A 14652-nucleotide genomic window follows, 5' to 3' on the forward strand; every position below is an offset into this window, starting at 1 on the left:
TGATTACGCTTGTGAATGTGCAGGATGGACTGTGTTACATAAGTAATGAATCAAGTTAGTGACCAGTAAAGAGTTTCCATGGAGAGAAGCTTCTTTGCGTTCAGAGGTTATTAGCATTGCTGATTAGCTGGACACTTGACATCCTTACTTTATGAATGAGTACTCCCCTTGAGAATCTCTTGAAAATGTTACCTGAGGTCTCAGTTAATTCTTGACAGCACAGCATCTGCTTTTTCTCGAATACAGGAGTTAGTCTTCTCTGAGACTGGATCAGGTAAATTGGTCAATCTTTAGATGAATTTCAGATTCTTTGAAATTTTATGTGAGACAGAGAGCATATAGCTTTGATCACCTGCCTTTAGCCCATCTCACCTTGGGTTTATTAATCTCATTGCAGACTTGTTAATGACTGTATGCCATCAGGTTCTGCTGTGTCAGAACTGTATCCTTCATTCTGTCAGATATCTGTTTGCCAGTGTTTTGTGAAAGGATTGTCCCAGAACAGGAAAATGCTTGGCTAGTTACAGGGTAATTTATTTTTGACAAACATAAATAGTTGAGTTTTGCTTTTTTAAATATTAACCTGCAGTTCCATGGAAATCTGTTCTGTGCCCATGAGGTTAACCTGGCCTGGTGTATTTGTGAGGATATTGCCCTTCTGTTTCCTATTGCTTGGTTGTTGTTCACTGTAAACTACTGCTTTCACTTGGGGAGGAGGAAGTGCGGTATCTGCTGCCAAATTTATATGTTTTCATAACGTCTGGATCGAACTAAATCAGCAGATTTTGCTGTAACGTGTTTAAGTATTGCAAATCTTGTGAAAGGCCAGCCTGCCTCCTGTCGGAGCAGCGCGATACGGCTACGTGTTGTGAAGATGGACTTGTTTTGAAAAGTGGAGAAAGGTAATTTCTGACAAAGAAAAAATTACCTCTCGCTTCGCTTGCTATCTATGCTTCCAGGATATTTATCCTTATTCCTATGCCCTTTTTAGGTGTGAAGGTTCTCAGTGCTATGCTATTTTGATTCCCTTTCTGTCTTGAGTGACGAGGCTTAATTAGTATTTAAGGAAGTTGCTGACTGTACAAAAGGGGCGGTCTTGTGTCTTTGTATATGACTCGTGGAAGAGTGTGCCTCTCTGCTCCCTCGTAGGTGGATGTATAGTCTGAGTGGACTTGTTTCATTTGCAGGATGTGGAAGAAGAAGGCTAAGAAAACTAGAGTTACTGGCAAGTCACTTTTCTTTAAGCTCTTGAAATAGATTAATGTTGGCACCCAACTGAAGTATTTGACTTTGAAAATTTAAGACTTTTTAAAAGCTTTTGTTTCACCCTTAACACACATAAGTTGGGACATTTGATTAAGCTGATTTTTGACATTTTATTTCTGTGTGTGGTCCCCTATCTCCCTTGTAAATCCCCATTTTTATCCTCACTCCCAGTATAAAAACTGTCCTGTAAGTAAAACTTACCTGATCTGTTTTGCAAGTTCAAGGCTTTAATGGCAGCTGGAGAAAAACTCTTTTTGTAACTCAGAAAAACTACAACAAATCATTTCAGTAAACTGTTTTTATTCCAGATCAGTACTTCCTCTGTGAAGAACATTCTCTGGATAGTTCTTCGCAGAACTATAATACTTAGAACTTCATTGAGAAATGGCTTTTAAAACTTTCTCAATGTGTTCCTGTAGGTTCCTGTAGTAGATAAGCTGGCTGATGCTTAAGGTTGCAAGTATAGCTGAAAGTCTAGTGATTATCTAGCTGTGTACCCTAGTGGGTTGTGTGTGTGGTGGTTTTTTTTGTTTTGTTTTCTTAAAGTAATTAGGTGGAGATGCACTCTAATAAAGCAGACTTTACACTTCTGATATATCTTATTTTTCTGGAGCAGGGATTTAATTTTTGTTGTTTGTATACAAGACACTTGAATTGGCATTTATTTACTTACCAATGGCATATTGTTGTCCATAAATAATATATATACCTGAATCTAAATTCTCGTTGCGCCGTATAGGAACAGGGCAAAACAATTCTGAATCATGGAGAAACAGAAAGACTAGTGTGGATAAAAACAATGAACATTTGATAGGATTTGCAAGGTTTCAAGTACAATGTGAAGACTAATTCCGGTAACATTTTTCATAACTATTCCCCTATAAACCAGTTAACTATTCCTGTTATGAAGCTTTACTTTCATGTTTAGGTGTGTTTATCTTATTGAAGTGCCCATTAAATGTGATGCTGTTCCTTATGTTGTATGTGCTTGATCAGCTTTCTGGGTGAGGGCATACGTACCAGAAAGCTCATCTGTTTTTTCCAACTTCATCAGTCAAACTAATAAAAGTTATTTCGTTATGCCCTAGAGTATTTGCCTTTTCCATGTCCTTGTACTGTAACAGGTTCCAAAAAAAGCTAATATGTGGTTAGAAATTTTAAAATTATAAATATTTTGTTGTGGGTCGACTGAAAATAGGCATGTGTTTTTTTAAGACAGGTGTTTCAGGGTAGTCTTCATTTTAATGACCTGAATATATATATATATATATATATATGACTATCATACTTTCCAATTAAGTACTAAGACTGCTAAGGTGTGTTTATTGCTGTATAATTACATGCTTGTGACATCAAAATGTAGGAGACTGTTTAATACATGACGTCAGCCATTATACCTGCTGTTTACCAAATAAGATCATATTGGTGGTACTTCCTTGTGTAGTTTTGAATGTTTTTGTCATGGTCTTGATCCCTGAAAAAGATGCAGCTTTTTGTTTCTGAGTGTGGGCCTCGCATTAATTGCTCTAATAAAGTAAAAGCACCTTACTGGAGATGTTAACAAAAAGAAAAGTTGAAGTACTACTTATGATAGATACTCTGTATTTTTAAAAAATTAATAACAGAGGATCACAACATTTTACTCTCTTTAAAATTGAAATAATCTTTGTCAAAACGGATTTCTTTATTCCATTAGAGTGTTTACATGCTTTGTAATATTTCGGAATCTTTCTGTACCCACAGCTGGACTTTGGGATAGGCTGTAGCTGAGCGTGATGGTAACTGTCAGCCCACAGACAAGTCGTTGCCCAGGTTGTGATAGCTGGAATGAAAGGAATACAAAGCTGATGTTAATGTATTTCTTAAAACCGTGGCAAGAATTGTATGCCAGCAAATATGCATGTTTTCATGTTGCTTTTGGATTCTGACTCTTAAATTGGAAGCTGGAAAATAAAGTCGTCTTGTGGTTCTTGATGAAGAATTGACCCTTGTGGCACTCAGAAAGGACTTAATGCTCTTTGAATTAAATTTCAACAAAAATGTTCCTTTATTACACTGAATGATCAGCAGTGCTTTCTATTATGATACTGTGACAGTTGTGAAGGGGGATTATATTAATGTATCGTTTTAGGGTGCTCTGTATTGATGCTGCAACTGATCCTTATTTGTGGTTAACAATGATTTCGTTTCTGCCGTCAGTCTGTGTAGTAGCATTGACAAGAGGTCTGTTGATGCTGACAGTGACCAAGTGTGTGTGTGTGTATATATGCATAAAATGTTTTTTACAATTTTCGTATTTAAAGGCATACGCAAAAATAAATTGTCGATATTCTGTGTGGGGGAAAGTAGTGTGACTTAAAAAAATAAAATCATTAGACTAAAATCTTGGATTATTGGTTTAGTCCCACTTGTACTTAGGGCTGCTTGATTACAGAAGCTTGTGTTCCTGTAGGTTCCTCTTAGTTTAACTTTTTTTATGGTTAAAGCTGTCCAAAGCATGTTGTTATTGGGGGTGCTGGCATTTAGTTACACAGTGCTAGTAGCTATCCACTCAAGTGGATGGAATTGGGTCATAGGAAATGAAACCACCTACTGTAGGTCATGCTTTGGGTCGCTTGTAGAGCTCAGGGAATGATTCATCTTGGTGTCCACAGGTTCTTGCTGTAACCATTAGGGAAGTGTTACATGGTTTGCACACATGGATGGCAAAAAGAAGTTAGATATCCTACACTTCTGTTGCTCTCATAGTCTGGATATTTGCTGCTGGATTGTGAAATGGCCATTTTCTCTTTTTTTTGCTCCTTGACTGTTAGCAATATAAGCAGGCCAAGTTAAATTTTTTTTTAAGGTCTTTGAGGAAAACTACATAACTGAACAAAATTACAGTAATCACAGTGCAGCTCTGAAGAAGAGACAATACAACTAATCTGATTAGGAGCTACTGAGGAACTTTTAAGATTCTAAATTGGTTTTATATTCAGCAGTGTGAAAATTTAGTTGAAAATGCTTGATTCTAATGCAATACTGGGCTCTAAATACTCTTGGAAATTAGGTCATGTAATAAAGGGTTTTCACTCTGATATTCTTTAAAATAAAATAACCTGCTATAAGTGTACTTATGCTGTGAGAGTTACAGAATGTGGGTGGCATTCTGGCATAATAAGGTTCCTAAGAAAACTATTGCCTTATGGTTTTTATACAGGCTTTGATTCTGACAATTCTTCAGGAGACTTTTCAGAAGCAAATCATAAAGTTGCAGAAATGCTTGATCTAGATCCACACCAAAGCAATAGGACTGGAAAGCATAACGGAGAGACAGAGATTCAAGAAAATGGAATTAAGAGACACAGGTAAACACATAGTACTACATAGTAAATGAGAAGTGAGTACACACTGGCTCATTATCTTTTGGGGCATTACTGTTCTGTTTGGAAGAGGTTCATTCTGGAACTGAAAAGACATTTCTCTTGTCTGCTTCCTATGTCAACTCTAGGTTAATGTTTTGCTTCCTTTATAAATTACTTCAATACCTACAAATGAAAACGTCTTCTTGTTTAAGGGCCTGATAATGACAGTTGTTTTTTTCCAATTACAGGACATCATTACCTGCCCCAATGTTTTCTAGAAGTGATTTTAGTGTGTGGAGCATATTAAAAAAATGCATTGGACTGGTAAGTTAGCTTGGATGAAACATGCTGATGTTAGGTCTCCTGACTTCAGCTGGTTAATTTTATTGCTTAAACCTTAAGACACAGAATAATACCTGGTGCATTTTGCATTTTTTTTCTGTAGGGAACATAATCTTAAACTGCAACTCTCTAAATCTCAACATCCGTTTACTAACAGTACTATTGCCTTACTTGCTTTAGTTGTCGGAGCATGTGGATTGGCATTTCTAATGCTGTTCTATAAGAACTAGGCTAAAGCCATTAAAAATATAGTCAAATACGGTTTGATTAACACAATGCTCTCTTCTCTGCTATTTTTATTCTTTACTTAGCAAAATGTGATTTAGGGCTTTATTTTGGTGTGTTTGTTGTTTTTTTTCCCCCTCCATAATTTAAGCAGTTTGTGCCAAAAAAATTGCTTTCATCTGATTGAAGGGATAGAAAAGTTTGGGATCTGTTAGAGTTTCTTAGAGAGCCCAGGCTTGGGGTATTAATGATGTGATGTAATTGCGTCACAAGATTTATTCTTGGATTCAGAAACACAGACCTTTACATTGGTCTGTGTTGTTAAAGCACCCCGATGCTTGTATCCTTGTTGGCCATCCCTGCTGTTTTGTTCTAATCCTTTAAGAACTCAGTTATATGTTTGATTACTTCATTCTTATTAGGAATGAAAATGATGTTTGACGCTGGAGGGCATTGCTGCCATAGCCACTTTTTAGAAATGTTAAGCAATTACATTCATATCTAGTCTAGGTCCTTTGTATAGTCCTTTGTGAATGCAACAGACACATCAGTGAGCCCTTCTGCTAGCTTAGTTTGTGTCATCTAAGAGATACAGCCGTACTGTCAAAACTCCTTTTGTTAGGGTGAGTAACCTGTCTACTAGAATGCTTTGCTGGGACCAAATCAATTTAAGTCAGTTAGGGGTAACTTTTTTTTCCTTTACTGCCTGTTGACAATGTGAGGAAAATGTTGCGTTCACTGGTGGCTTTCTCTTTTCCACTAAGTTTTAAGCACTTAAATGATGCTTTAGTGCTCAGTCAGGAGTGCAACTTTTAAATTAAACAGCCAAATTTTCTTGGATATAGTAGAAGACCTGAGGAATTGGAAATCTCTATGTGAACTTCATGTCTGTCTTGTATCCACATGTGAAATGAGAAACATTCTGATGCAAATAACAGGTTGCTTAAAGCCACTAAAATTTGTTAGAGCAATCCAAATCTTATTCTTTATGTAACTGTTCCTTTTAAAAAATAATTTGTGGTTACCTCAGTAAAATAGTTAGATTTTATGCAAATAGGTATGTGAGGATTTCAAAGGAACGCGTGGTACTTAAATATCAATAATGAGCTGGTTGGCACATTATTGCAGCTATCTATGGAAATATTAACCTCTTCTGGTTTTTGTAGACCACAGAAGAGAAGGTAATATTTTTCTTGAATATACTAGGTTAGCTGGATCCATTTTTGAAGTTGTTTGTTCTTGCAGATTGCTAGTAGGGTTCTGCAGCGCTTCTAGCCCCTTTCAGCCATAGCACTTAGAGGTCTACTATAGGCTTGCCAAATGTGTTCTGAATAATGCTACAAATAAACTAAGCCACAACTTATTTTCAAAATTCTTGTTGTTGTCAGTTGTTAACTTAGTGTTGTGTCTAAGAAATTAATATCCATTTGTTACCTAGGAGCTGTCTAAGATTACGATGCCTATTGTCTTCAACGAGCCATTGAGTTTCCTTCAACGGATAACAGAATATATGGAACATATATACCTCATTAATAAGGCTTGTAGTCATGCAGACCCCCTGGAAAGAATGCAGGTAAGTAACAGCTACCACCTTCTGGTTAGTTCAGAAGAAGTTTTTCTCTCCCAAAATCCTTCAGTTTAAGACAATTTCTCACTTGAGTGTGTTTCTTTCTCTGGGCTTATCATAAGAATGCCCATATTTGTCTGTCTAGACAAGTTTCTTGTTTCATAGTGGCTGTATCAGATATTTGTGACACTTTCACACTTGATACTATGCACAGAGTTTGAGCCAAAAGTCTAGTGCAGGAGAGTGCCACAACTGATGATGCCCAAGGACCTTAACCCTTCTCAGGACTGCTTTAATTGTGACTGTTTTTATGGTTTTATGTGTTGTGAAGATGAAATCTTGGCTTTAAGTCACCCTAAATTGATTTGTTGAGTGGCTCCATGATTTTTAAGTTACTGGATGAAAAATTGTGGTGACAGAGGCAAGCTTTACCATTCCTTTCTTCTCCAAAACTGGTTGTTGTTGGGAGTAGAGTGTAGTACCTGGCTGGTCTCACAACAAGGAACTGAATATGGTGAAACAAGGCCTGGGTACATTAGGTTGTACTGGTATTGCTTATAGCTCTGTTTTTACTTACATGAAACTGGAATGTATATTTTGTATTCCGTGTCTCTGTAGTACATACCCCTACTTATCAGCCTGCAGGAGCTTCTAAGTGTCATTTGTACCTGCTGGTATGATTCAAGAAATCTCATCTGTGTTAGAAATAATGCTTGCCTGACACTAGGAAAAGCAAGACTCTGTTCCCAATGAGCTGAGTGTGGGGGACAGTCAAAATAGGGGAAAAACAGATTTAAAAAAAACAGACTGTCCTCTTAGAGGTAGGTGGAGAAGCATGGGGCAGAGTGTAACCTGACAAAATTTACTACTACTCATTGCTTTTGGAAATGAGATTCTTATTAATTGCTTATATTTCCCCACTTGTATATCACTTATCCTATGGCTTACAAATGTTTTGGCCTTAAGCAATATATAGTGCTTTCTTTTTGGAAGAATAATGAAATACTGTAATGTGCAACAAATATAATACATTAAACTTAGAGTTTTAATGTACTGTTCTCATAACAATGTGTTCTTAATTTGCTTATAGGCTGTAGCTGCTTTTGCAGTTTCTGCTGTAGCTTCTCAGTGGGAGAGAACTGGCAAACCATTTAACCCGCTGTTAGGAGAAACCTATGAATTAACCAGGTAATAATTACTTTAAATTGGGAGCTGGGGTTATTTGTGTTGTTGAGTTAGCAGACTCTCATACTAGTTTGGTGGTTTATTCAGTGAAATAAATAAAAATCTACTAAAATATATTTCTGAGCTAAAATTATTTTCCCCAAACTATCTCAAAATCTTTGAGAAGTTGTTATAAAAGCCAATAATTTTATTTCTAGGTTTAGGCAGACTATTCTTTAAATTATTCAGAGAAAAGCTGGTCCATATTCTTCCACCAAAGACACTTCCTGACCAGAAACTATTAATTAATTTAAATAGTGTTTTGCTAGAGGAGTTAGTCTGAAGGACTTCCAGCTTGCTTAAATAAATAGGTGATATATCTGCAGTGGAGAAAAGAATTTTCAGTCAGACCTGCTGCTGCCCAAAGAGTTTCAGTATTTTTATGAATTATTTCAGTGAAACTTCTTCAAATGCCTTTCTGGGTAGAAAGTCATTTAGGTGTTTGAAGGTGGATTGGTTTTGTGTATAAAGAGAAAGAGTTCAGAATACAAATTCTTTCATTTCATTAATTGTAAATGTGTCATGAAAAGGAAAAGTCTCACCTTCAGTTTAATCTAAAAATCCTTTAAAATTTTTTAAAGTATCAAGTAACTCTCTTCTCTTGTAACATTAAAAAAAAAATTACTGTTTAATGCTCTTTTTTGTTGTTACTAGGGAGGATTTAGGATTTAGGTTTATATCTGAGCAAGTCAGCCACCACCCACCTATTAGCGCATTTTATTCTGAAGGCCTCAATAAGGACTTTATTTTTCATGGATCAATCTATCCCAAACTAAAATTCTGGGGAAAGAGTATAGAAGCGGAGCCTCGGGGAACAATTACTTTGGAGCTTCTGAAGTGAGTATGAGACGTGAATACCTTTTTTATGTTGATCTCCTTAACATTTACTTGAATAAAAAGATAGGTGATAATCATCCTATTGGCTCTTCATAGGTGATTATCTAAAAACCTCTTGCTGAAGAGGTTGTAAGAGTTTATTTACAAGTTAATTTTCACTACTTAATTTCAGGGCTCTGTTTTTTTTAAGTTATGCCATACTTGCATAGCTGTAGCAATTTGACCCAGTTTTTCCACTATGAAAATTAGCATTTCTTAAAAATTAAATGCTACTGAAAGCTAGTTCTGTGAAGGCATGTAAAATTTAAATAGAGACATAAAATTCTATTACCGGGCTATTCAAGCTTGTCTCGCTTTTAAATATTGTTGTTGGTTTTGATTGTTTTTGTGGAAAGAACTGCATCTTCAGAATAGCTGTTCTATGTGATAAGGGAACGTGAGAACCTTGTCAGGTTTGCCTTGTCACCCGCTTAACACTTCCTCTGTACGATCACCTTCCTATTAAAATCAAGAATGCCTCTTTGGATTACTCCCAGGCTTGTCTCTAATTGCATATGTCTCTCATAAATTGTGTGACTTTCCATAAGATGGTTTGTGCCCTGTTGGCACAAGGACTCTTGAGCTTTCCCAAGTAGGACACAAGGATGCACTAGATAATAGTTGCAGAAGAAGTATTTTGCAATTGAACACTTAAAGGTGCTTTTATAAAAGCTTTCCTGAGGCCTAACTCTGAGGTTGTTTTGAAATGTCATCTTGTGAAATTTCTAGACATTTGCTTTCAATAAAGAGTCAACTTGCCTGCCATATCAAGCATTGAGTTTTCCTGTAGTTTCTTTTGAAAGCATAGTTTAATTTTCAAGCTGCAGGCATCTAATCTTTCAAAGCTTATAAAAGTATGAACTGGTCTTGGATATAAATAGTGATGGAAATAGGGGAAATTTCTTCTGAATGTAGAATGAACTATGAATGTTAGTGTAGAACGCAGACGTGACAAAAATAAAGTTTGTTGCTTGAGAGAGAGCCTTTATTTAGAAGACTATTAAAATTCTTTCTCTGCCTAATCAAATTACAGGGCACAGATTTAAATTGGAATATAAACGATTAAAGCATTTATTTTAAATAATTGCTTCAAGTTAGCAGCAGAAGTTGAAATCAAATTTTGAGCCTCTCAGTGTTGTGATTCATACCATTCCGTTGGTTTGAGTAGTCTGAGAACTGCTCAGGGCCTGAGTGAAGAAGTAATCATTTAGGAAGCAAAACTGCAAGTCAGTGTTAAGTACTGCATTTATGTTAACCATGACTATGTTTTCAAAACATGCATTAGAAAACACATTTCTTCCTCACTTCTCCAGCACAAAAAAGTGTTTCAATTTATCAGCACTGGCCATAAGCATTTTGTGTTTTGTTTTATGCTATACAGCTTTTGGTGTCAAGTAGCTCATGAATAAAAATGCGTGCTAAGGCTGGTGGGATGAATCTGGGGGGTTCTGGTATTTTTTCCCCACTTTAAGAGTAGTCATTGTTCTAAACTATGCTTGAAGAGAATTTGCTGTGGAAAATAGTCAGACTTCAATGATCTGTTTTTTCTCTGTACTGGAAAATGACAGACCGGTTGGAAACATTCAATAGGAGTGTTCTCTCCATACTTACTGGAAGCAGAAGTACAAGGCATTTGTTACAAAGAGGACACTACTTGTTTCTGTAATTTTGTATTAAAATAGAGTTTGCAACCTTTCCTAAGATGCATTGATTGCCAACCAGGTAACTTCAGCATTTCTTTTACCAGCACGGAAAGATGGGTGAGAATAGATGGCTTTGACTCTGCTAAGCTAGTGATAATAGAAATCCTCTTATTTAACATTTTGACCACTTTTAGAATAATGTCTTTTAAGGATTTAGAATCTGGTAACTCATCTTTGTAAAGCTTTTCACAAAACATTAAAACCAAAATGAAACTAAATGGGAAATTCTTCAATTCTGGGACTTTTCCTTCTCAGTAAATTTTTGGGAAAAGGATGGAATTGAGTAATAAATTGGAATTTTAAACATCATGTTTATGAAGCTTGAATATATAGTGCTGTCGTGTCCCACTGGTGTTAAACAACCAACCAAAAAAACCCCCAAACCACACACACACACACAAAATTGCCTTCAGTGACACTGGAGCAGGCCTTACATACCCATGTGGAAACTTGTGGCGTATTTGTGGAAACCACTTATGCAGTTTGCTGACTCGTGTAATCTCTTCAGGTTCAAACCTTTACCACTCAGTGTTTGTAAAATGAAAAATAGTTTAAGTGGGTTAGTCTGACCAACCCTCGAGGAAGAGTGTCTTCACATCAAACCTTTGTCAGAACTAGTAGTGACTAACCTCTCTGCTAGAAGACGCAAATATTTATGTTCAGTGCTTTTTTTATCACAAAAAGTTATTCTCTAGATTATGATAGATGTTTACAAGAAGGAGCTTTAGGAAGAAGGTTGCAGTGCTGCTGCAGTAGTTGAATAGAAGACACTATTAGGCGTTAAGTTTGTCAGTCCAGTTCTCCTGCAAGTATTATGTTTTACCGCATACAACTTTAAAAGTGCAAATGAAAAAGATGAATTCCCGGACTGCTGTTTATGGCGGGCTGGAATTTGTAATCAAAAGCACAGCAACTGTAAAACTTACTATTTCAACTCTGTGAGAAGGAAGAAAACTAAAGGGGATATCACTTTATTAACTTGCACTAATGGTTAGATACAACACATTGTTGGCTTATAAAGAAAAGTCTTTCTTTTCTGTTTTGAAGTTAACTGCTGGCTGTTCATAGGAGTGGTAGATATTTTGCCCTGCCATGAACAGAATTGAAAACAGGCTTACATCCCATCTCAAACTCAAGAAAATTACTTATTTCTCTATTTTCTTTACAGATATAATGAAGCTTACACATGGACAAATCCAACCTGTTGTGTACATAATGTAATTATTGGTAAACTGTGGTTAGAACAATACGGAACGGTAGAAATTGTAAATCACAGGTAATGCTAATCATGAAACTGAGGGTTGGCTTACAGGGACTGGTGCATGGTCACTTTTGTTACAAAGCAGAAAGTTTTGATTCTTGTCAGATTACACAGGAAGCTTTGTTTTGTAGGTCCAAAGCTTTGTCTTTTTTTTTCTTTTTTTCCTTCCTCCCCCCCTTCTGACAAATGCAAACTATTGAACTGGGCTTAGTATAATAATATTAATGAAAAGGCACAGGGCTAGATGGCTTCTGGGATACAAAGATTTTACGTTTGTGAGTTACTCATTCAAATTCAGCCCTATTGACAGAGAACTGAAATTAAATTTAACTCCAGAACCATTCAATGGAATAATTGTTGGAGGCTTGCAGTGGACCTCCATCACGTTGATTGTGATTTGGCCCCCTTTTGGTTTTGAAAGTAGAGAATGTCTTAACTTAAGGGTACAGCACAGAAAAATGACTGCAGAGTAGGATGATGTGAACTTAGAGCATGTCAATTGCTCTGCCAACTGCCTATATAAAAGCTTCTTACTTTATATAAAATAAGTTACCTCCCATAATGATGAGGGAGAGAATTTTGTGAAAACTGTCCTACTTCTGCACATATTTTTCTGTCAATAAATGGGACCTTTAATCCAGCAGGGCAGCTGTTTTGATACTCGTCATAGCATCAAATCTACAATCCTGTCTCCTATATTGGCACAAAAGACCCAGGATGGTCTCTGTATGCTTTGTGCTTGACGTAAAAACTTGGCCTGATACCTCACTGGGAGAGATTATTTACATATATGTACATCTCAATACAAGGAAGATGCTGAGATATAATGCTGGTTTATGTTTGTAAAATGTTTAGTTCAGAATTTTTGATATTCAATTTAGAGGTAACTTTTGAATTCACTTAACTAGATTTTCCTGCGTAGGTGATTTGTAAAAGTTACTTCTCATTACAGTTAGCTGTAAATAGATATTAATCTGAAATGTGGTGTGTTAATAGTGTGTGTTAAGTAGTATGCAAGACTGCATTCCATTTTATTCCTAGTACTTTTGATAAATCTTAGATATACATGAAACTCGGAACTATGGTCATGTTTTCAGTTGGCTTTCACAGGCTGATGTCTTCATGTGCACATTGATTTCTTTTTGTGTCCTTTTTGCGGAATTTCGAAATTTGTGTGCCTTTTTTAATGCCCTGGTCAGATAATAAACCATAATTAAAGAAAAATAACGATATAAATAACTACTCCCCAGCTAACTGTAACTATATGAAAAAAGCTAAATAAGGTAAAAAACTTACTACTGTATTTAGGGGCTTGCTGCTTTAAGCATGTACTTATTTCCTTTACAGTACTGGAGATAAATGTGTCCTTAATTTTAAACCGTGTGGACTGTTTGGGAAAGAGCTTCACAGAGTAGAGGGATACATTCAGGACAAAAAGTAAGTGATAAAAGCCTCTTGGCCTCTCCGTTTCTGAGCAGTGTGGCATTTCTTTAGTGCTGGCATAGTGACCACAACTGATGCGACTGCAAAGTTGCTAGCAATGCAGATTGTAATCCATTTCTGTTCTCTGTGTCAGTATTAAACCCCTTGAATCTAGGATGATCATTTTAAGCATTATTAGAAAAACTCTCCAGTCCAGTCTTTGGAAATAAAGGTATCCAGGGAAAATGCAGAGTAGTCGCAACTGATTTCACTGTTGTACAGTCACAATTCCAGTCTTCAGTTTAAAATAACAAGGATATGGTACTAGAAATTTTTAATCAAACCCATACCTGTTTCATGACTCTGAGTCTCTATATTGTAAACTATTGGCTTTATTGCACCCACACTCATTTTAACAGTGGCAAAAGCATGTGACTAAGTCATGAGGATGTTTTTCTGCGGGACTGAATGCCAGAAAGAGTGGAATAAGCTGAAACCTTTTCTTTGCATTATCAAATATCTGACTTCTAAGAGATCTGCAAAGAAACATAAAATACAACAAAGTAGGAAGCTGGGTATTTACTATAGGTCAGAATCTGCATGACTTGGCTTAGAAGGCTTCATAAGAAGCAAAAGTTAAGTCTCCTTTGCTTTCTCTGCAGCAGAAAGAAGCTGTGCATGATCTATGGCAAGTGGACAGAATGCTTGTGGTGCACGGATCCCACTACATATGAGACTTACAAAAAGAATGAAAAGAGAGGTGGTGAGCAGAAGAAATTGAAGCCGGTAAGGTTAAAGATTCTTTAGGGAGAAAAGATACTGAAATATGAGAAAGGAAAGGAGAACATCTTCTTTACAGAAATGGTCAGGTGGTAGTGAACGGAGGGTTAAGCAGTCTGTCTTTTGATAGGGGTTGGATGCGGGCAGTGTTAGTCCCATGAGAAGGCATTGCACTTTGAACTTGTGTAGACTTTAGTGTGAGCTGCTGGTATTGAAGAGAGCTCCTAAGAATGGTGTTTGCTAGAGATTTGTCACAGAGAAGTCACCAAATATCAACCCCCAAGCTGATGTTGTCCAGTCCTTGAAGGAGGAAAGAGGCTCTACTGCCAACTCCAGATGTAAAAATACTAGGATTTGGGCATTAAAAACAACAAAAAAAATCATGTGTTTTTTAAGTCAGTTATGCTTTTTGGTGATGCAGCCTTTTAGAATTTGTGCTGTAGACAGCCTTGACAGCAAAGGGGTCTGGAAACATGCGGGGTTTTTCATCACACGTAAGCAATGTCAGGTAAGTTACTGTCAAAGCCTCAGTCTTATATGGAAAATGCAAAATGTTGTATGGTGCAGCAGAGGACTATTGGGTTTCCTGATATCAACGGGGTCTTGCAGACCCTGGTTGCTCATTGAAAATGAAAACGA

General features: G+C 36.6%; 1 protein-coding gene across 10 annotated transcripts in view; it reads left to right on the forward strand.

The window, feature by feature from the left end:
* The window catches only part of OSBPL2 (oxysterol binding protein like 2), a 39544-nt gene that overhangs the window by 17847 nt on the left and 7045 nt on the right, over window positions 1–14652 (forward strand). For all 10 annotated transcript variants that reach the window (XR_012676300.1, XM_075166664.1, XM_075166666.1 and 7 more), the window contains 8 exons: window positions 4469–4616; window positions 4862–4937; window positions 6619–6753; window positions 7838–7935; window positions 8626–8808; window positions 11719–11826; window positions 13159–13248; window positions 13896–14019. Coding sequence is in view for 9 of the 10 variants with exons in the window: in XM_075166664.1 (XP_075022765.1) it covers window positions 4469–4616; window positions 4862–4937; window positions 6619–6753; window positions 7838–7935; window positions 8626–8808; window positions 11719–11826; window positions 13159–13248; window positions 13896–14019 (962 nt within the window). In the remaining variant the exon portion in view is untranslated. The remainder of the gene's footprint in view (window positions 1–4468; window positions 4617–4861; window positions 4938–6618; window positions 6754–7837; window positions 7936–8625; window positions 8809–11718; window positions 11827–13158; window positions 13249–13895; window positions 14020–14652) is intronic.

Source organism: Calonectris borealis, chromosome 17, assembly GCF_964195595.1.
Source record: "Calonectris borealis chromosome 17, bCalBor7.hap1.2, whole genome shotgun sequence".
Taxonomy (NCBI): domain Eukaryota; kingdom Metazoa; phylum Chordata; class Aves; order Procellariiformes; family Procellariidae; genus Calonectris; species Calonectris borealis.